This window comes from Onychomys torridus, chromosome 15 (assembly GCF_903995425.1).
Source record: "Onychomys torridus chromosome 15, mOncTor1.1, whole genome shotgun sequence".
Taxonomy (NCBI): Eukaryota; Metazoa; Chordata; class Mammalia; order Rodentia; family Cricetidae; genus Onychomys; species Onychomys torridus.
In genome coordinates this window covers 2270189-2293751 of record NC_050457.1, presented here as the reverse complement: position 1 = coordinate 2293751, position 23563 = coordinate 2270189, and the positions used below count along the sequence as shown (strand labels likewise).

The 23563-nt window shown below is 36.8% G+C and overlaps 1 protein-coding gene across 3 annotated transcripts in view; it reads left to right on the top strand.

Moving 5' to 3' along the window:
• Window positions 1-17737, top strand: part of Slf1 (SMC5-SMC6 complex localization factor 1) — a 78191-nt gene extending 60454 nt beyond the window's left edge. For 2 of the 3 annotated variants that reach the window (XM_036206771.1, XM_036206772.1), the window contains exons 15-21: window positions 3359-3506; window positions 9591-9739; window positions 10795-10958; window positions 11564-11697; window positions 13618-13710; window positions 14125-14307; window positions 16790-17737. In XM_036206771.1, coding sequence (XP_036062664.1) covers window positions 3359-3506; window positions 9591-9739; window positions 10795-10958; window positions 11564-11697; window positions 13618-13710; window positions 14125-14307; window positions 16790-17271 — 1353 coding nt within the window. In that variant the 3' untranslated portion in view covers window positions 17272-17737. The remainder of the gene's footprint in view (window positions 1-3358; window positions 3507-9590; window positions 9740-10794; window positions 10959-11563; window positions 11698-13617; window positions 13711-14124; window positions 14308-16789) is intronic. The other variant, XM_036206773.1, reaches the window with a different exon arrangement.
• Window positions 17738-23563: the final 5826 nt, after the last annotated feature.

Here is a 23563-nt window from a genome sequence, read left to right as displayed (position 1 = left end):
TGGGTTAATTGTCAAGTCCTGTATTATTTGTCCAGCCGTTGCCTAATGAGAAAGTGCAGGGCTTGTTTCAAGTCCTTGTTCAAGTAGTCTGTCAGGCTGGATCATCTCAGCTAGCCATCTCAAATTGTCCTGAGTAGTTTGTAGTCCAAAGCCGATCTTTCCATGGTGTTGATCAGCTTAATGGCTTTACCATAGTCCTTGTGAAATCATCTTTGTGCAGCCCCATCATCCTTTTGAAGATTCCAAAGTCACTTGCTGTTAGGCGTGGTCATGGTTCCCTTTAGTTTTTTTGTTGTTGTTGTTGTTTTTTTTTGAGCAATCACAGTCTCATGTCTGTCTGTTTTTAAAAACCATGGACATTCTTCCCTAGAAGAGAAAATCTTCACAGCAATTTCTCCCCACCATTTGTCTTGCCAAACCTTTTCAAACTGACCTTTGCCAATGATTTCCTGTAACACGATGGTCCTGGCAATTCTTCTCTGAACAAGTAGTGGTAAAGCCTTTGTCCCAGGTAACAGCATCACTGAAGTCACCAACACAATGAGAAACAGCCGGCAACTCGGAGCAGCAGCCGCTGCCTCCATGGTCCCACTGCCACCGTTTGTGTCTGGGCCCCAGCCAAAGCTTCTCCTTAGCAAGCCTCCTAGGCTGCCAACCTCAACTCTGGATCCTCCTGCCTTTGCCTTCAGTAAATCCTACCGGCGTATGCCACCACAACCGGCCAAGTGTAGCTTGGGCCTGACTTAGTGCCCACAAGGCCACAGGCAAGAGGTTTTTTCGTGAATTCGATGTAACCATCTTGTTAAATAAGAAACACAGAGCCAATTGCAGAGTTAAAAGCCAAGAGGTCAGAGCAATAGCTGAGAGATAACAAGCAAACATGACAAAACAAAATACATTAAGACATAGCAAGACAGGCCAGACAAGGCAACCCAACAGTAGGGAAGAGTCTCAAGAGCAGGCAAAAGAGTCAGAGACCTACCCACTCTCATAGAAGTCCCAAAAGAACACCAAGCTAACAGCCACAACATACATGCAGAGGACCTGGTGCAGATCCATGGAGGCCCTGAGCCCTTGTGAGCCCTGCTTGGTTGATTAAGTGGGCTGTGTTCTCCTGGTGTCCTTCATGCCCTCTGACTCTTAAAATCTTTCCATCCCCTCTTCTGCAGTATTCTCTGAGCTGTGAGAGGAAGAAACCAGTGGAGACCTCCAGTTTAGACTCTTTCCACATAATGTCTGGCTGTGGGTTTCTGTATGCATTCTCATCTGCTGCAGGAGGAAGCCTTTTGATGATTGGAGAAGGCCTTGATCTATGACAATATCATAAGGAATCACTTTGATTTTTTTTGTTTTTGTTTTGTTTTAGAACAGTTGTGTTTGGTTGTACCCTAGGTCTCTGTGCTGTCCAGTTTCTAGTTCCTAGCCACTCAAGCAGTGTGGGAACATAGGTCCCTCTTGCAGACGGAGTCAAAATCAGATACTAGTTGGCCACTCCCACAAATCCTGTACCACCATTTCCCCAACAATCAGCAGGACAGATTGTAGGTCAAAGGTTCTGTGGCTGGGTTGGTGTCTATGTATGCTAAGAAATGCTTTCCTAATAAAATATGTATACTTAAAAGAAATTTGCAAGGGCAGGAGAAATAAGCTTACTTTTCTCTGAGGGTTCAAAATGTCTAGACATTACTCACATCAGCTATAATGTGATGACTAAACACAGCAGTTATAATCTATTCAGATACAACATTGATTTTAAACATATCTAGGAAACAAACAATACGAATCTAGGTATTTCAACGAGTTTTAATGTCATTTGTGGGGGACCAGCCCCACTTTTACAACCAGAGTACTCTTGAGCAGGAAGAGGTGAGGAATGTTTAGATAGAAAGAGATACCTCAATGACGAGACGAAAGACAAACACAGGCCCTTGGGAGGGCCTGGGTCAATATCCAATGGGCCAGAACTCTATTCAAAAGAGCTTTTTATAACAATGCCAAGGAGAGGGGCAAAAGACCTCCCCATTGGTAGATACCACCAAGTGTAGACCCTTCCAAACACCTGGCACTCAGGCCCATGGTCCAATCATCCCCTTATGCAGGTCCTGCTGGGTAAAGTCACTAGGAAACCTTGGTGGGCTACAGCATCATTTTAGAAAAGTGTCTATATTAAAATGTTTTTAAAATACTTTTTTCTCACATCTTTATCTTCATATTTTATATTGACATTTGTAGATTTAGAGAAATGTTTTTACGAAAAACTGGGTTAAAACATGCAAGGTTTTAAATCCCTTGACATAACTCTTATAGGAATTTAATATTTAGTTTAAAAGTGACAATATAAAAAATACTTTCAAAACTGATCTCTATATCTCTGATTTTGTTCATTTTTGCATACCTAAATAGAACATGGGTTAGTCTATTTCGTTATAACAGATTTGTCATTGGTTTTATCCTTTGATACTGCTACTTGAAATGAAAAGAGCTCTAACAATGGCTCAGGGGTAAAGGTACTTGCCGCACAAGCCTGAATTACTGAGTCCAGTCCCTGGAATCCATGGTGGAAGGAGAAAACTGACTATATAGTATTGTCCACTGACCTCCACATAGGCATCATGGAGCATGCACACACAACATATGGACACACAATATGCACACATAATAATAGTGATTAAAGTCTTTTAGAAATGCAAATAAGTATATTTGATTTATAAAAATAGCAAATCTGTCTTTTATATATGACATATATATTCCTATTAAGTAATATTCACAGAAGCCTGGAAATTCCTCATGGTTTTGAATAAAAATAGTGCTTGACTAGAAGACCTGATCACTTCAGGTCAAATTTTTTTGTTGTTATAAGCTATTGCTCAAAGCTAGATTGAACATTGTTAATCCAGAATCCTAAATGCCCCCCAAATCCCAAAGTTATTGGCCACCATTATTCCACATTTGGAACGTTCTATACCTGACCTTATATAACAGGTCTCAAACAAGATGTTACTGTATTAAAAATACTATGAAATTATTTCTAGGATATGTACATGAGGTATGTATGAACAGATGAGTTCTGTATTTGGATTTCTTACCATTCTCAGAGTATTATTTCATATCTGTAGATAATTCCAAACTCAAAACACACTATCTAAAACCTAAAACACTTAAACATTTCCAAAACTGTGGTGTGTGTAGTGAGAGTGGCATAGAATGGACAGAAAAAGAGACAGTTTGCTAGTATTCTTTTATTGTTTGCATACCCTGTATTCTTAGCAATTATTGTCTCAAGAAGTAGTAAAAGGAAACATTAGAAAAGTCTTGTAGTTTTACTTTTTTTATAATATTTTTCCTATCTTAATGCTAGGTCTTCAAACATGAGCTAGCTTACTTACTGACTGGGATTCTTGGAGCAGCAATAGATTATTGGATCTTCCTTGGTATTCAGATGGGTAGAAATGTGATCCGACACATGTCTGATGACTTAGGAAGTTATATCTCCCTTTCCTGTGATGGTAAGTTTCTTTATTATGGTTTCATTTTAATCACTCTGAAAATCAGTTTCGAGTTTCTTTCAAGAAGTCTATTCTTTACTGTATATTCATGTGAAGATATCTTTGAAATAATACACAGATGTGTACCTATAGAGACAATATAAAAAGAAATAGAAATTTTTTCTTTAATGCTTCCATCCAGAGAGCTTCTATCTTCTTTTTATCTGAGAATTTACATTGTTGAACTTGTATTACATATAATATTTTTGAACATTTATTAATATAATTTATTTGCTTTTATGTGTATTAGTGTGAGGGTGTCAGATTTCCTGGAAATGGAGTTACAGATAGTTGTGAGCTGCCATGTGGGTACTGGGAATTGAAACAGGGTCCTCTGGAAGGGCAGCCAGTGCTCTTAACCTCTGAGCCATAAACATTTATGTTTTAGTAGTTTTTGAGAATTTCGGTGTGTGTGTATATATGTACGCTTACACACACATATTCATACATATGTGTTGTAGGATTAAATCAGGGCTCATCCAGGGAGAAGACTTTCTTAGCAGGCATTAATGACCTGTATTTCTTTTCCTAGGGGGTACAACCTCTTGAGATTCCTCCCATCCACATTGGGACGTCAGCTGGTGTTCTCATGTTGCTGGTCTTGATTAGGGGACCGTATTGTTATGCTTTCATGGGTGCAGCTCCCTGTCATATATAGAGGATATATATATGTGTGTATGTGTGTGTGTGTGTGTGTGTGTGTGTGTGTGTGTGTGTGTGTGTGTGTCTCATAGAAGACATTACCAGGCTATTAAATTCTTTCTGCACCCTTTTCCATGGTGTTCTCTGTCTGAGCCTTTGCTGTAGACGTTAGGTTGTAAATGTATTGATTGGGAATGGGCTCCCTGATTTTAACCAAATATGGATTTCTGTGATAGTCTCTGTTTTTTGAAGAGAATAACAAAGCTCTTTGATGAAGGATGGAAGCTATACTTATCTGTGGATGTAAGAGTAGGCATTTTGAATACACTCATGAATTACACTGGTCAGGGAACATGGTAGTTATAAGTTTTCCTCTAGGGTCCATTACCTCACCAACCACAGGTAATTAAGTTAGCAGTCACCAGGCATGTATTCTCTCCTATTAAACTTGCCTAAGGATAATTTAGATGGATGTTGGTTACCCTCTGAGTTATTAAGTACAGTAACCAAACTTTTTAATTGAGCATCTTGGATTTTTTTCCAAAGGCCTTTTCTGCATCTATTGAGATGTCCATTTGATTTTTTTTTTTTTTTTTGCCAAATCTATTTGTGATTTTTTTTTTTTTACATTTATTGACTTACATATATTGAACCATCCTAGCATCTCCACAATAAGGCTAGCTTTATTTGAGTAGATGATCTTTTTAATAAGCAGGTGAAAATTTATATTCTTTTTCTCTAAACATTGCACACTTTTTCTAAATATTTTTGATAGTTTCATATAATGTGAATATTTAGATGATAGTGTAGAAAATACTACCAGTAAATACATTATTGTTTGGCTGTATATGCATCATATATAAAAAAAAAATGTTGTTTTTCTAGTCCTATAACTAAAAATTATGGAACATTATAATTTACACATTTAAAATCAGTTCCTTCCTGTTTAATTGTGATGGTGTGGTAACTGGAGCCTAAAATCCCACACACAAAGACCTGCACAATGACACCACCAAATGACATGCCAGTGGGAATCTCACAAGGCATACCTTAAATGAAGAACTACTGGATGTTAATGGCTGCTGATAAAGGGAGAATCAGTTTTCTGTAAAGAATAGCCCCTTAGCAGATTATCCAGTCACTCTTGATTTTAACAGAGGATGTAGAGAAAAGGGGGGATTTTGCTCTAAGGAGAAGTTGATAGTCACAACTGAGGAAGAAGATGTTAACTGGCACTGATGGACAGAATTTAAGGAGGCTACAGATATCAGGAATAGCCTCCTGTACCAAACAGTTCCCCAGTGAAAACCCTAGTACACCTTGGTATTTGACAAATGAATCAATGACTCATAATAATTCATACTAGAAAGTTAAGATAAAACAAGCCTTAAAATACTTACAGGTCATGTCAGTCACCTTGGGAAATGTCATAACCAACTTTTGGGTCTGCAGAACGGGAAGGCTTTCCTAAAACTTACATTACCTGACTGCATAACCAGCTTCAGAAGTTCATTCTTTCCTCCTTCATACCTATCGCCTTTAGTTTCTAACTTTTCAGCTACAGGAGCTATGTGGACCCCACGTCAAGAACATGTTTTCTTACATACCAAGTTGTCTGTTGTTTGGACTGCCAGATAAACAATTTTGCACATGTTTTGTAGTACATCTTGGTATGTTAAATTTCTTGATTTAGTTGAATCTTTAAAAAAGATTCTGTAATAGGAATGCAGTTTATTATAACTGGATTCACAATTTATTCAATGATACTGCCTGTAAAGAGAGGTTTCTTTATTCTACCAAAGTTAGAAAATTTTTATCATTTAATCTACTTCCTGTGTCTCTTTCATTGAGCTTAGGAGGTGGTTACTGTTCCTTTTTTAGAATAGATGTCATTTGTTGAGTGGCTTTTTAACATTTCTTAGCTCAAATTCAATCTTACCTTAAAGCTTTTATCATTTCTTTCCAATCACTTCTTCTAGGTGGTCTAGTGGTTTGTAAAAATCAAAGTTTTGGCATAATTTGCTAAAATGCCAGGGAATTTAGTTAACAATTCCTTGTTTTCATTCAATGATGAAAATATTAGCATCAGCATTACAGACTGTCAATATAGTTGTATGTGTTGTTGCCAATGTCTAATAGTTGCCTTTATTGAAATCTAACTTATACTTCAGCCAAATGCATGAAAAAATAACCCTTGCATTAGTGGAGATCTGTAGGTATGCTACTGTGTCAATGCTTTCTGCATTCTTATTCTGGATGGCTCTTCACTCCAAAGTAAGGCATTTGCTGTGCCTTACTTACTTGGAAAGTTACTCTATTCTCTCATGACAGATTTAAACCCTAGCAGTTGGAACCTGTGACTGATGACTGATTTGAGCTAAAAATTTAGCATTAATATCACTCTTTTTTTAATTTATTATATGTGTGTTTTGATTTTACACATCAGCTATGGGTTCCCCTGTCCTCCCCCCTCCTGCCCCCCCCCCCACCTTCCCCCCAGCCCCTCCCCTCCATTCTCATGTCCTCCAGGGCCAAGACTCCAGGCCCTCTGAATAAGAGAGACAGTTGAATAGCTTGAACTGTTTGGGGGGCATCCAGGCTGTGGGAGGACCTGTCCTTAGTGCATGAGCTGGCTATTTGGAACCTTGGGCTTACACAGGGACACATGCTCAGCCTGGAAGGAGGGGACTGGACCTGCTTGTACTGAATCCACCAGGTTTAAATATCACTCTTAATACTGTGAGCACCATCATTAATTTGGTGACAGGGATTCATCTTTGTTCACCAATTTAAAACTCTAGATGAAGTTGAAATTAAGCCATTATTTGAAGTGAATTTCCTTACTCTTTGCTTGCTTTTCTCAGTGTGCACAGCAGCAGTATAGCTCAATGGGCAAACGCATTTGCTGCTAGCCTGGGTAACTTGAATTTCATTCTTAGGATCCACATGATAGAAGGGGAAATCCAATTCTACAACATAATCCTTTGGCCTCTGTGTACGTGCCTGCATGTGAACACACACACGGAGAGTCTGATAAGAAGCTGCAGTGAAAACACACACACACATATATAGAATTGATTCCATAGGTTTCAAATTATGGAGTGGGTAAACCATTTAAAAATTTTTGACATATATTTCTAAACATAATCCAAATTAGTATCTTCCTATGTTTTTGCTCAAGAGAGCTTAATGTTTAAGGTTTGTCAAAAGACAGGAGTAAAGTAAATAGGTTAATCTTAAGACAGAAGCAACCTTTCTGTATTCAAAATACAGTTGAAATATTCATCTATCGTGGAAGCTTTGGAACACCAGACTTTCCCATGTATTTTAATAATGTCTTTTTTGTTCAAATCTTTATGAAGAAATTTGAAAATCATTTTTCTTTTGTTGTTGTTGCTGTTATATTTTGGTGGATATTCCTGCCTGTTTTGTTTGGGTATGTTTTGTTTTTTACCTCAGTTCAGCTATTCTCCTCTGTATTTTCTGACTCACTGGTAAGATGGTAGATTTGGCTGTTGTATCATTTTCATTTGAAGATATCAACTCACCTTGCTAATTTATGTTCAGTATAATTGCTGAAGTTTACAATTATTTTATGAGAATTAAGGCAGTATATTTCAGAAGACAGGTGTAATCCTTCTTTTCATTAGATCTCATGCCCATCACTTTTACATCAGAGCTATAGTATTGTTTTGTTTTGTTTTTTCACAACACTTCAGACAGAATTTCCTTTCTGTATGTTTAACTATCTGAATTTCATTTTTATCCTAACTGAAACTCTTGAGAAACTAGCTTCAGATGGGGATTAGATTTTTCATTTATGTAAAAAATCAGGGTAAATTTCTTGCTCTGTAGGCCTAGAAACTGTCTTGGTAAAACCACCTTACACAAAGGTAAATGATGGTGGTGTGTTTTAGTAACACTGCTCATATTCCTTTGCCTATCTATTGGTTTTGATGAGAAAAAACATGTGTCACATGTTCCAACAGTCCCATGGCCATACAAATGGATCCAGTTAAATTGGTGGCTGTGGGAGCATAGACTTCTACCTGGGCCTTTATTCCACTGATCTCTGTATCACAGCTTCTTATACTGTTCTCTATTGTTCAGCTTTAGCTCTTTTAGTATTCTGTTGGTTGGTCTCGTCCTTTGTCATTGTAGTGTGTTCTTTATGCTGCTATGTATGTAGAAAGTTTAGTAGAAAGTTACATCATTAAATAGATGACATGAAAATCAGTTACCTTAGTAGTTGATCTCCATCAATTAATCTGTCTGTATATTAGTGAAGTTTTGGATAGAAAAGATTTAAGGATATTTGTGGGTTTTGTTATTTTTCATAAATTAAAATTACCTCATTGTAGAATGGGTGCAAATTTTAATGAAGTCTTCACATATTTGTTTTATACATTTCTTCTTTACTTGTATATGTCCTCTAACTTGTCAGTGATAAAAATCAATGAGTAAATCAACGGAAACTTCTTACCATCAGCTCAAGACTGAATGTTACAAATTTGTTACATGTGTGCTTTTTAAATAAAACTAAGGGCTCTTGATACCTCCCTGTAATCCTAGCACTTGAGAAGTGGAGGAGGAGAATAAATAGTACAGGATCATTCTCAGCAACATAGAGAATTCAGAGGGCCACAGAAGACCCTCTCTTAAAATCAATAAATAAAAATACATACTCTGTTATTGGCCATGGCACATCTCTGCCCTCAGAGACAGACAAACAGAGAGATTGTGAGTAAGGCCAGCCTGGATTTCACAAGATTGTGAGACCTTGTGTCAAGAGAAAATTTAATCAGTTCATTTTTTTTAATTAAATAAATTAATTAAAACTAAGAACTAGTTTTCCAAAAAGGATCCAACTTGAGATTGTTAATGTTAATTGGAAACTCAAAGGTAAAGTCTCCCATATTGATAGAATGATGTAGCCATGTACTCTGTTCTACATACATGGTTTTGTTGTTTTGGTTTTTAGACAAGTTCTCACTATGTAGCTAAGGCTGCCATAGAACTATGTAAATTAGGTTAATTTGAATTCACAGAGGTCCCTGTTTTTGCTTACTGAATGCTAGGATAGGCATGCACTAGCATATCTGACACTCTCTATATATATGATTTTAAGACTTTTAATTAAAGTGATAAAGTTTGTTTTTCAAGTGCTAGCATATGTACCATAAAATTTCTCCTGAAAAGCAAGAATATGTATGTAATGTGTATAATATATTATGCACACACACACACACACACACACACACACACACACACACACACACACCATCCATAGTGTTCAAAATTATAACTAAAGTTTACTGGCTTAGGAAATAACACTCATTTGAGTAGCAAAACTGAGGAAAATGTATAAGGTGGAGTAGTAACTGTATTTACTTGTTGTTACAGATTTTTCTTCACAAGAACTAGAGACCCTCATTTGTTCTTTCTCGTCTTCCTGGCTTCAGATGTTTGTTGCAGAAGCCATCTTCAAGAAGCTGTGCTTACAGGGCCCCACCAGTGCTTGCGCCGCCGAGCCTCTCTCTCTCCAGAAAATAGTAAGCACTGCCCTATTCAGGTTCTTTTTTTCCTAAGAAGTGAATTCATAAGTTCAATTTCAATTCTTAGTTATTTCTCATAAATAATAAACGTGTTCTGTGGACAGAACACAACTCATAAATCTTCCAACACATTAAAGAGCTGGTATTTTCTATCTCAAAAACAGAGTAGTAGGGCTGGAGAGGTGGCTCAGTGTTCTTCCAGGGACCAAGTACAGTTCCTACCATGTACAGACCTTCTAATCTGAGGCACACGTGCATACACACACCCCTCCAGATACACTCACAAATAAATAATAAAAACATGTTTTTTCAGAGATAGATTAGTAAGTAGAAATTTTGATTATTTGGGGGGAATAAGTAGAAAAAAGTATTCCTTGAGATTTGCCATAATACATAATACTTTGAAACTACATCCAACATTTTTTTGTACTTGACATTTAAAAATGAAAACTTGGAAAGTATCATATGTACATACACATATATAAGCGGTGCTTGCTCCCATTTTCTCTTGTCTTAGCCATGTTAGATACTAAGGTCTAAAGCTCTGGAAGCTTCTTCAACAAACACCAATTCCCTTTGTTCATTAAAATGCTGGGCAAATTGCTTTGCAACAGGACATGCTTGAAGGATATTTTCACTCCTTATTCCATTTACTCTGGAATTACCTTTCTGTTGAAGAAAACCATCAGCAAAATTGAAATAACAAAATACCTGTTGTCTATAAGTCTTAGGTACGAAAATATGTAAATCATTATAAGTTGGATATGAGACTTAATCAAAAGAACTTTTCTAAATGTATATTAAGATTGAACTAGAAAATGTAATTATTTTATAAAGGTATCTTCATCTGTAAGATATTGACAAAATAATTCCATAGATAATTACACAGAAATGGCAGTTTTAGTATTTAGTCATGCTTAGAGAAGATAATGTGGCAATGTTGTTGTGAGATCAAAAAAAAAATAAAACCAGACTTGTTAGTAAAATGATCAAGTAATTTATTTTACTGCTCTTTGTAGTTACAGTAATAATATAATCTTACTTTGTAACAGATAGACTCCTATTTGCCTGTTTTGGGAGAAATGGACATACATGGAGCTGGAAAGATGCAGTTGCCAAAAAAAATCGGCCAGCGGCCTTGCCTAGAGTCTCAGAGAGCGTTACTAATGCTGAATGGTGCAAAGCAAAAACAAGTTGAAGGTCGGCCAGAATTTCCGTAAGTAATGCTGTTGCTACAGCTGTACTTTGTTTTGGAATATGGCATTTTCTCTGAACTTTCTTGAACTTTAAGTTATCTGGGGTATTGTCTGCGTTATATTGATTGGAAGAAAACTCAATTTTAGACCTATAAGATCAGCACTTTCTTTTACTGTAATGCAAAGACCACACTTCCCTCCTGCTAAGTGCATCCCAAAAGAAATGAAACTATTAATCAAGTCTGTTTCATACAAATGTTTTTCTGAAACATGTAGTACTACTTAGTTTTGTAATATAAATGAGGTTTTTGGATAAGGAGCCCTGCATTCTTATTTAGCTTTCAGCTTTATTTTCTCTACCAAATGTGATTTACTTGGTTTCTTCTTTGCCCAACATTCTATACTCATTACCTTTTTAGTGAGCAGTTGGAGGTATAGACTAATAAAGTGAAAATTAATGCATCAAAATTCGTTTCTATATAGCTGACATCATTTTAAAAATTGGAAAGCAATGTGATTGAATGAGTAAGTGGTTTAAGGGAAAAGAAGGAAGAAACCTACTATCTTATGTATGCTGGCATGCCTTACTGAAAAACAAGCTTCCCTTGGTTTTCTTTCTCTTCAGAGAGTTGAACCGTGCTAAATGTTCCTCATCATTGAAAAAATTGAAGAAGAAGTCAGAAGGAGAATTGTCATGTTCCAAGGAGAATTGCCCCTCTTTGATTACAAAGATGAATTTTCACAAAACTAATCTAAAAGGTATCCCAAGGATCTGAGTTAACTTATGCTAAGAACTTTTCATGGTTGTAGTCAGTACTTGCAAATCTCACACATTTGCCCTGATGAATGTTTTCACTTAAATACTGGCATAGGTCCAGGAAATACCTTCATGGATAGTGTATCATTTTCTTGAACTCATTTATGCAAACCAAGTGGTCATGCAGCACCTGGTTAATAGAATGTCCCTCCCTTTCTTTCTCCCCCTGCCTTGCCAGACACTCACTGGTGTGTTACTCTCATTGAGCTCATTCCAGACTTGCCCTCCTTACCCTGCTATTCCACATCAACCTGTGCTGCTTAGGATCAGTGTCTTCTGATTTGAAAGTATAATTCATTCTTCCTCTCTTTTCAATCCTACACATTTTGTGAACAGAGAATGAGGAGTAGGCTACGTTACAAAGCCGTGTTAGGCATATGGGCTCTTTTCTTCTAGGCACTGAGCCCAGACTGCAATGTGTCTGGCTTTTGGTTCTCACTGTACTGGAGCCTAAGTGCCTAATGGATGGAATTTCAGGAATAGTGCTGTGATCTAGCACTAGCACCTCTTTACTTAGGTAGCTCATAACTGAAGATATGTTGTCCACAAGGATCTCTTCTTAGATAAACTAAGTCGCCAGATTTACAAATTGTTCTTACTTACAAACTGTACCATATGTATTAACTCATGATATGTATTAGCTCCTGAAAACAGTGACAGCAAAGCTTTTACGATCTTCCTGTGTGATAGTTTATAACTGCCCATTTAGCTCGAAATATGAAGACTATTAGATGAGAACTCGGATATTCACTTCAAAGATTAGTGCTTATTTTCTTTATTTTATTGTTTCAAAATGGAAAATGAATATGAATGACTTTAGGCGAACAGCAGAAGGAGTTTGGAGAGGAAGAAAATTGAGAAATACAGAAAAACTTAAAGAGACTTCCTTTGCTTGTAGAAGGAATGCTCAGTAGAAGTTGCAGAGATAATCTGTAAAACTGAGCACTATAAAAATGTGCTACTCAGTATTTTATAGCAGGAACAAATTATGTCCGTGTTTCATTTTGTTTCCTGCAGTCACTGACAAGTATTTAACCATTTTTCTTAATGTCAAATTATGACTTACATTTTACTATTCTTAGTTATAAGAATAGATCATTTTGACCAGCAGCTACTTACTACATTCCTCCAAGCAAAAATTGTGCCATTCTATGTGCTAGTGTTATTTACCTTTAAGTGGTACATAAGGATCTCTCTCTCTCTCTCTCTCTCTCTCTTTCTCTCTCTCTCTCTCTCTGCGTGTGTGTGTGTGTGTGTGTGTGGTGTTTATATTAAGATTTTTCCATTTCTCCCTGTGTGCTGCTGTAGCCAAGCCAGACAGCCTATTGAGAAGCAGCAAACCATCTGTTAATGGATTTGAAGTTCTGAATTATACTTGAGTATGTGGAGGCACTCGTGCTTAGCCAGGAACAGTCATTTGAATTAAGCTATAAATGCTGTATAAAAAAGAGCCCTACATTTAGCAGAGGTTCATGAATAAATTTAAGAAAGGGCAATTGTGCTTTAAAACTTTTATTGCTGCAAAACCAAGTATTTTTGGTGTTTCTGTCATTTGAGGTTTTTATAGCAGGATTGAAGCTTTAAACCTTGAACTAGGAAGAGACAATGCCTGTGTTAAAGCATTTCATCGCTGAATTGCTGACAGAACAGAAGCTCTGGATTGCTGGGGTCCCCCCCCCCCCCCCCCTTTTTTTTTTTTTTTTTTTTTTTTTAAATTCAAGAGATGTTTAAACCAGTCAGAAGGAAAACTCAATAAATAATTGTCTGGCATGGGTCCAGAGCTTCTAGTTCATGGCCTTTGATTATTTTCTTTAGTTGATATCTTGTCTTCTCTGGAATAATCTATTAATTTTTTATGGCAGGGGAAACAGCTCTGCATAGAGCTTGCATAAAAAACCAAGTGGAGAAATTGATTTTTCTTCTCTCTCTGCCAGGAATAGACATCAATGTTAAAGGTAAGTTCTCTAGGTCTTTGTGTCTCATTCAGTGTCCTAAAGTTTATCATACAAAATAGTTTTATGGCACGTTAAGAAAAATCATTTAAATTAATTTACTCAAGATATTTTAAAAATACTGTTAGCAGCCAAGCCAAAATAATTCATTATGTGATCATTTAGAGCTAGTAATATAAAATATTTTAATAGTAATTTTTCTGGTCATATTCTAACATTAGTATTTTGAGGTTGCTTTTTATTTATTTTCATTTTCTTAAATAAAAATATGATTACACTGTGTTCATTTTTACCAAAGCTGTTTTTCATATCTGACACTCCTATAGAGTAATAGGATGGTAGTCATAGAATATCAATACTTTGCAACCAACAGTACTACTTCTGCTGTTTTAAAACTTGCCTTGATTTCTAATTTAGACAATGCTGGCTGGACGCCTTTGCATGAAGCCTGTAACTATGGCAACACAGTGTGTGTCCAGGAAATTTTGCAACGTTGTCCAGAGGTAGATCTGTTCACTCAAGTGGACGGGGTGACTCCTTTGCATGATGCACTGTCAAACGGACATGTTGAAATTGGCAAGCTGCTCCTACAGCACGGGGGTGAGTATGTGTGTGCTAAATGGTTCTTGGTAAATTATCTAGGCTTTTGATAAATCCCTTGGAGGCAGATAACACTTTATGTTTAAAATCTATAAGGAAAGATGCTTTTATTTCATAGTCATGAAAAGGTAAAGACAAAAAACCTAAAATATAGCCACCCTTTATTAGCTGTTGTTAGAATCATTGTATAATATATATGTACTGTTAAAACCTATGTTCAGTTGAACATGTTGGTTTTTAATATTCCATTTACTTAACATATATGATGTCTTTGTGAACTAGACATTTCCTAAGGCTTTGGAGTCAGTGCTTCTTGTGACTACTTGGTTCTCCATTCTTGTTTTATTGCATATGTATGTATAACTCTCTAGCCAGTGTTGTCTTTATAAGGTATTCCTTTATAGAGTATGGAAAAGATATCCAAGCATATTTTCTCATTCATATTTGCAGTCTTAGGTTAAAGTCAGATTTTCAAATGGTAGTGAGTGTAATGCAAGGATGTTGTGAAGAGGATAACTTAAGCTTTATATCCAGCTACCGCTTTTCCTGATGCTTTATTTTTATCTTCAGCAACTCCTGTTTTAGTGATGTTTCTGCATATGAACTATTACAAAATTTTGCTTCAAAATATTCAACCTAATTTGTGTTTTATAAAAGAAAACTGATAACTAGCTTGTAATGAGAAAAACCAACATTTGTGTAAATCTATTGCTTTTAATGTGCTAATTTTAACTTAGAATTTGATGTATTTATGTTGTAAATAAAGCATTTCATTCTGTGTAAAAACAAAACGCATATTCTTTATGTGGGTTTTTGTTTGGTTGGTTGGTTGGTTTTGGTTTTTGAGTTTTGAGGAGGTGAACATTGCTATGTACATCCAAGAAAGAATGTATTCCATGATGGCTTGAGAGACTTGGTTATTTATAGTCTTCTCCTGCCCCCTAAAGGCTAAGTGTGTCTGTTTTACCAACACTGTTTCATAATTGATGCATTTTTTGTTTTTCTACCTTCTTTCTTAAATACTATTTGTATTTAATACCTAATGCTTTTCCTATTAACTATTCTGTTTTTCTACTCAAAGATTTAATCTGAAATCCTAGTAAATACTTGTTTCTATATCAAATGATATAAGTGATAATGAGGTATTACTGTATGAAATCCAGCTTATTCGTGTAGTGTAGTGTTAGGTCAGCCAATGCGAATTTTACTAACAAAGAGCAGTAAGTGGTGAGTCTCTGATTTAGGAGAGAAAATAAGCTTCAACTTGATGTTTGTCAGGGTCCATTGGCTAATGTGCTTGTTTGTTTGTTTGTTTGTTTGTTTGTTTTGTTTACTTAGCCAGTCAGATTTCGTGTTTGGATCTGTCACATGGCTTGACATTATCACTGTGCTAAAGTTATATGAATATTAATTTCAAGACTTTCAGGGTTGAGAGCAATCACTTCAAGGTATATATTGCTAAGCTTTATTTACTTCAGGTATTAGTATTTTTTTTCCTAACAGGAATAAGTTAGAATATTTTACTTTTGTTTTGCAATGTTAACACAAAGATAGATAATACAATTATCATTTGGAATTCTTTTCTCTACAAATTATACATCAGTCATGTAAGCCATTATATGTGTGGTCGTAGTCATCATTAAGAGTTAGCACTTAATAATCTATTCTCTTTCTGGTGGTTTGGTCCATGTTATGATAGTAATTTTCTGTCTTGTCTCCAATTGTACCTTCATATCCCAGGTAACATTTCTCATACAAGCTGGACTGACGAGTACAGAGTACTCCTGTACGGTGTTACATGGCTGAGTCCTGGGTTGTTGCTTTGTGCTTCTCACGGCCTTTAATACTTAGGGGTAAACTTGAGTCCTTAGCATTTGACTACTTTGCAAGTATTAACTCTGACTGTCGACAGGTTTGTTTTTGTTGTTGTTGTTTTGATAGCTAGATCATCTGTTGAGTTTGATTTAGAAAAATTAACATTGAAGTTTCTGTGAATCTCTTACCTTTACAGACAGTAAACATTAGCAAAAATAAAAGGAAAACTACTGTATCTGAACAGGGTTTTTATAGTTTTCACATTGCTGAGTGGTTTATCAGTAATGGAAATGAGACTTTTTTTTTTTCCTTTTTCCAAACCTATGCTAAGGCATTTTATTAATTTCTTCAGTGAATACTGAAAGTCTTGTTCTTATGGCTGCAGGTAAGGTGTTAAAAGCTATTTCATTTATCATCTATACTACTTTTCTAAGTAGAGTATGTCCTTTCAAGCAGACTTCCTTAGATAGGTAACTAGAATTTTAAATTTGTAAACGCACCTCTATTAGTCTATATCGGCAGTTATGGTCTGTGTGGCCAGCTAATTAGTAGAACTGTGGAGATAAACAGAGCCCTGTAAGCTGTGGGGAACGGGGGAAGAAAACATGTGTTAAACTGCCAAAATACACACGTTTTACTATTAACATTGCCCATTTCTTTTTCACAGGCCCAGAGCTTTTACAGCAGAGGAACTCTAAGGGGGAGTTGCCTTTGGATTATGTGCTGTCACCTAAAGACAAGGAAGAACTCTTTGCTATTACCAATATAGACGATACACTGGACAACTTCCATGCTCAGACACAGAAACGTTTCTATCACCAACAGCTTGAATTTGGTTCATTTTTACTTAGTAGGATGTTGCTTAGTTTTTGTTCAATATTTGATTTATCTTCAGAATTCATCCTAGCTTTCCAAGGGTTGGCTCATCTAAGTGAGCTGCTTACAGCATGTAGTAGTGACACAGAGCCCCCCAGTGCACACGCTGACTGGTTACTGGATCTCTACGCTAGAAACACAAAGACGTTAAAGAAGCTCCCAGATGTTCTTAAGGAATTGCCTACAAATCTAAGTGGGAGTCCTGGAGTGCACACTGAGGCCTTGTTGGTGACACTGGAAATGATGTGTCGGTCAGTCACAGAGGTGTCATGATGCCAGAAAGTGCGAGTCAGTTTCTAAACAGGCAACTTGCTTTGCTACTTAGGGTAGTCATAGCTTATGGACAAGTGACAGAATTACAGCAGGTTTTCATAGCACTTAAAAAACATCTGCAGAACTAGAATATGGGCTCCCTTTCCAGTGTTTAGAGTTTAACTCAGAAAGATACAGTAATAAAATGAACTAGTTTTGTTGGGTATAAAATGCTTCTATTAATCTTTAAAATTTTTTGTTCTGAAAATATTTATTTATATTGTTTATACAGAAAATTAAATATTTTTCATATCAAAATGTCCTTTCCTCTAAGCGCTATAGGTTTTAAAATCATGGTAAGGATATTCATTAAAATGTGTATCTATATACTTGTAAAACTTTTTTCTCCTTTTTAGGCTAATGTCTAAGGTGCACTTGCTTTTCTGTGTTTCTAAAATAAACCTTTCTAGAATTTTAAATTATATTTAATAATCTTTGGTTTTTATATATTGTAATATATACAGTTTTAACAATTTAGTTCTTTGATCTGTTGTAGTTTAGCAGTACATGCATGAAATATGTTTCTGTTCACTCACCCAGTCTTTTATCAGTGAAAATGTTTTACCACATAAGTTTTATTAAATATATAATTAAAATTTACAATTAAATTGGCAGTGGAATAATGGGTCTGGGGTTATCTGAAATTTTATTATATAGTATGGCATCACGATTTTTGTTTGTTATTAATCGCCAAAGTATCAGGAAACATGAGTAGTCCCATGGGAGGCTGAGTTAGGGGAATGGCTGAGAGTCTGTAGCCAGACTAGGCTACAGTGTGACCCTGTTAGAGAAGGGAATGGGGGGGAGGAGGCAGAGAGAGAAAAGAAAGGAACCAGGAATAGTCAGTTCATTGCATAGTGAAGGCACCTGGGATAATGCCACTTCATAAATAACACAGACTTGAGCATAGGCTTTGACTCAGGCACAGGGTAAGTCTCTGGCTAGTTTGTTATGACTAAATTACAAGGAAATTTTTTTCTGTTTTGGTTTTCTTATATATCAAATGGAAGTAATGTCAGGTGTCCCAAAAGAATTGAGCTAAACTCTCACTGTGTATCATGCTTCATAAACTTTCTTTCTACCATTTCATTTGCTAATAATGAGAAGCTAAAGCAAAAAGGAAGATGCTGATTGCTTGTTGACATAACTCTATGATTAAAAAATATAGTCTCATGAAACAATATTTATTAGATTTAACTATCAGCATTGCATGACAAACTGTTTGTGTCCCACAAGCCTTGATGCCATGGGCTCTCAGATGCCTCCAAGAAGGCATTGTTTCAGAAGTCGGATACTGGGTTCCATGTCAACTTACTACTTCAGGATTCCATTATTATTTCTATTATTTCTTGTCTTTATATTTTAGAAAAAAGAATTGGTGCCTTAACTCTATCTTAGAGGTTGAAGAGGAAGAAATTATAAACACTTAAAAGTCCTGAATCTTAACTTTTCATTGGAGACTTTTCAAAGTTGCAGCTGAAAACAAAGCTGAGTAAATGCCATTCTTTCTTGTATCCTCCCAGATTCGATGTCAGTGCCATGGAACTGTTAAGCGGGGGGAGGGGGAATCAAATCAAAGCCCCTTCCACAACTCTTCTAGAGTATTTGCTTGCTCTTCTTGATGCTGTTATAGGGAAAGGAATAGATTTAAATGAAAAGAAATTACTAGTGGTCTCTGCAGCCCTCCTGCCTGTGATGAACTTGCTAAGAGCTGTCACTGCTGCTCCTTAATCAGGAAAAAGAGTCTTTGACTGACATGAGGTGCTTACTGCCTCCAGCTTGTGCCTCCTGGTAGCTTCCAGCCAAGTGCATCTCCTGCTGAGGTGGACCTTACAAAACTCAGAATGATAGTTGTTTTTGTATCAAGTGTGGATTGAGTTTCCAGCCTTATTGGAAAGTGTGTGTTTATGTTAGAACTGATCATGGAGTAGTTAACTATTGCATGTAAATTAGATTATGTTATACTACTGAAGGAAGAATTTGAGAGAAATGTTTCATAAGACTTTTTAAATATCAATAATCATTAGACAGATTACTCTGTTCTGTGATCTTGCAGAACATATAGAGCTATATGTTTAATTCCTGATCCTAGTTTATGAGAACACAAGCAACCTAAACTGTATTATTTTTGTTTATTAAGATAAGTTATATGAATTCTTAGGAAGAAAATTTTGTGAAATTGTTTGAATAAAATCTTAGATATTTACAAATATAAGTGATTATCTTTTTTTCAGATTATGGTCTGTTTGGGAGGTTTTTTTAATCTTATAAGATGTTTATGATATATATTTAAACACACTGTACCTTTTAGTGCAGTTATAATACAATTGAACATGCATCAGACTATTTTTAAAGGTTTGAACTGTAACCCTAAGTCCTAGATATGAGTGATTTTTAAAAAGTAATAATGTTTTGCTGTTAAATATATAACTATTTGCTACTCTTTAAAATAAATACAGTGAGCTCTTCCTGTTTTTATAACTGCTGACTTATTAATAAAAGCCAAGTGTGTTGTCAGAGAGACTCTTAAAATAATGAAAGATGTGTATTATCTATACATACCATGAAAGTATTGGAACATATTGCCTTTAACAGGTGTAGGCCCAAGAAATGCTCATTTAAGCATCTATGCATTCTTCTGTCCAGTTATAATTAAAACACTATGTCCTTGGTAAATGCAGTCACCTTTCTTCTCATGTTATCAGACTGCATCAAATAAACTTTGATGTACTACTACTAAGTAGTAATTATTGATGGGAAATAGATTAGTACTTGTGGACTATAAGATTTAATCCAGAGTTTCTGGGATAAAGAAAGTGGGCTTCAGCTTTAAGATCCCAGATGTACAGTCCAAACACATCTTCTACGTGCAGCCTCCAGGCCACATCCCAGCACCTGCCTCCAGGCCTCCTTCACCAGATGCGCCACTGGCTAATCCTCTTCTTTTGCTATAGAAACCCAACCAAACAGCCATCAAGGGATGCTTTCCAACATTTGGACAATGGTTCTCAGGTTTTACTCAGTCATCAAGGAAAACTATCCTGAGGTACTTGTTCAAAGTACAGAGTCCCAAATGTGACCTCATCTCCAGATTCTGGAGAGAGCCCAGGAAAATTAAAACTGTCATTCCCACCGAATATGAAGCTGGGACTCTTTGCAATAGATATAAGGAACCTGCATGTTGGGCTTTCAAAATGGCTCAGCAGTTAAGGGTGCTTGTCAGCAAACCTAATGCCATTAGTTCAATCCCTGGATACATGGTAGGAGAACAGACTCTAGAAAATTGTTCTCTAACACACACACACACACACACACACACACACCAAAAAAAGGGAAGGGTTGGGGATTTAGCTCAGTGGTAGAGCGCTTGCCTAGCAAGCACCCTGGGTTCGGTCCTCAGCTCGGGCAAAAAAAAAAGATTTAATCCATTAAAAAAAGAAGTTTAAAACACATTTAGCACTTCCAGAGAAGGTCATTTACACTTAAGCGGAAATCTGGAATCCAGCTTTGAACTTACATCTATCATGCTTTCATTTCTTCTGATGGTAGGTGAACTGAAAGTGCTAGTGTTTCTCTATTCTCTTGTTCCCAAGTAAAATAGTCATGTTGAGGGGGAAATGGTTAATCTTAAAGTAGTGAGAGTTAGTTTGCGCCCAGTGACTTCCCAGCTTCACTGTCGGATCAGCAGTGGTTTCCATCTGCATGCATGGTGAGATAATGCATCTTTAGTTTTGTGGGGGTAGTGTTGGGTATCTGCCTTTACCTTAAACATGAATTTTTCTAGATTGTTTATCTTTTACATCAGCCATGAAATTACTGAGTATTAAGTAGAATTTGATAAAATTAAGATACACATTTTAAAAACTAGTTGCAAAAGTGAAACCTGAGCAAGGGGATGAGGAGAAATGGTTTAGTGAATGTCTGGTTTAAAGGGATTAAGAAAGGAAAATTTCTAAATGTTGCTGAATATATTGATTGACTTAACTGACTACATAAAATCATACAGAAGGCATATAGACAGATCTGAACATGGATAAGCTATGCCCTTGGCATTTTGAGCAATTTTTATAAAATAAACCAAGGGTCTAGATGATGGTTTTGTAGAGTGCTTTTATGGTTGAAATTCAGTAAAAACAAGTGAAGAATAAAAATGCCAGTTTAGGGTTGGGGATTTAGCTCAGTGGTAGAGTGCTTGCCTAGCAAGCACAAGGCCCAGGGTTCGATCCTCAGCTCTTAAAAAAAATGCCACTTTAATAGTAACATTAAAAACTGTTCTGACTGGTGGCATTCGGTGCTTCCCCAGGGTTAGGTAAATCTAGCTGTCTGAACTGAGAATGTAGTGATGAAGCTTAGAAGTAATTGTCTCATTTTTCTCATCGGTACAGTTCTTAGGAACTCCCTTCCAAAGGACCATAATTCATACTGAGACTGTCATTGGAGTAAACTTAAAAATCCATTTACGAAAAGTTCTCCAATGCCTTTTTCTTTCTTGACTTATTTTAATTTTGTGATGAAAAACAGCAGATATTTAAATGTCTTTAGAGACTTTTCTCTAAATTTCATGGGGAAAACATTATAAGTAAATACATTGTTATTGGTAGTTAGGTTTATGGTAGTTAATATTTTTCATTTATCTAACTTTTTGCCTACTTTTTAAAAAATTTAAGAAATTTCTTATTCATTTTACATAACCAATCAAAGATCCCCCTTCTTCCCTCCTCCCACCCCTCCAGCCTCCCCCTCTCAACCCACCTCCAATTTCCTCCTATAGGAAAGTAAGGCATCCCATGGGGAGGTACATTTAGTAGAGGCAGGTCCAAGTCCCTCCCCCTCCCTCAAGGCTGTGTGAGGTATTGCAACATAGGTTGTGGGCTCCAAAAAGCCTGCCTGCACTAGTGATGGATTCTGATCCTACTGCCAGGGGGCCTTTGTAAGCAAATCAAGCTAAACAGCTGTCTTGCTATACAGAGAGCCTGGTCTAGTCCCATGCAGGCTCTACAGCTGTGGATCTAAATTTCATGAGTTCCCACTAGTTTGGTTTGGTTGTCTCTGTAGGTTCCCCCCATCATGATCTTGGTGCCCCTTGCTCATAGAATCCCTCTTCTCTCTCTTCGACTGGACTCCTGGAGCTCAGCTTGATGCTTGGCTGTGTTTCTCTGCATCTGTTTCCATCAGTTACTGGAGAAAGTCTATGATGTTAGGGTATTTGTGGGCAATGGAGGGTACAGATGGGGGATGAAAACATAAGGGAACCGGAGGTTCGAGCTGGAACAGGGACAGAGTGGGAGAACAGTGAAAGAGATACCATGATAGAGGGAGACATCATGGGGATAGGGAGAAACTGGGTGCTAGGGAAGTTCCCAGGAATCCCCAAAGATGACCCCAGCTTAGACTACTATCAGTAGTGGAGAAGGGTGCCTGAATTGGCTTACCCCAGTAATCAGATCAGAGAGTACCCTAACTAGTCTACTTATTTTAAAGTAATGCTCCTAATTGAGTCCTTTTACATTTGTATACTTCGAATGTTTGAGGGGCGGGGGGGGGGGGGGGGGCATGCATGCCATGGCAGACACATGGCTGTTAGAGGACAACCCTTGGGAATCAGTTATTTCAGTACATGGGTCCTAGGGACTGTACTTAGGTCAGCAGGTTTGGTAGTGGTTGTCTCTACCCACTGAGCCATCTTGCTAGCCCAAGAATTGATATTGAAATGCTTTTACAGTAGGCTAGTTTTAAACTTGCATGTCCTCCATTTTTAAAAAATATCTAGAGCTTTAAAATTTGCCATTTGTCTTCAAAGTAGGCTCTAATTGCTGTCATCCAATGCAGATCTTAAGTAGCTCAGTTGTCCAGTGGATTTCCTTGAGAGTCTGACAGCTCACCTCATGTTCCCTTTAGTCTCTTGCTGCTTAGACCTCACTAGTGTTCCGCTGAAGATTACTCAGTGCTCTTCAGAGGTAGCCTTAGCTTGCTAAATATCCAACTTTGGGAGGGGTACTCAGAACCCATTTTTTAAAAATTTTATATTGTACGTGTTGATGGAACTAGTTAGTTATATTTAACACTGAGGAAGTTATGAGTTTGAGTGGTAATTGTCTTAATTGGTCTATAAAATGGAAAACCTACCTGTCTACTGAGAGGATTCGAGGGTTACTTGCCATTGCTTTCTAGGGCATGCTGTTGTATGCACCTGCAGGATGAAGGCCTGCAATGTAATGCATTAGTTAATCTCCAAATGCAGAGAAAAACCACA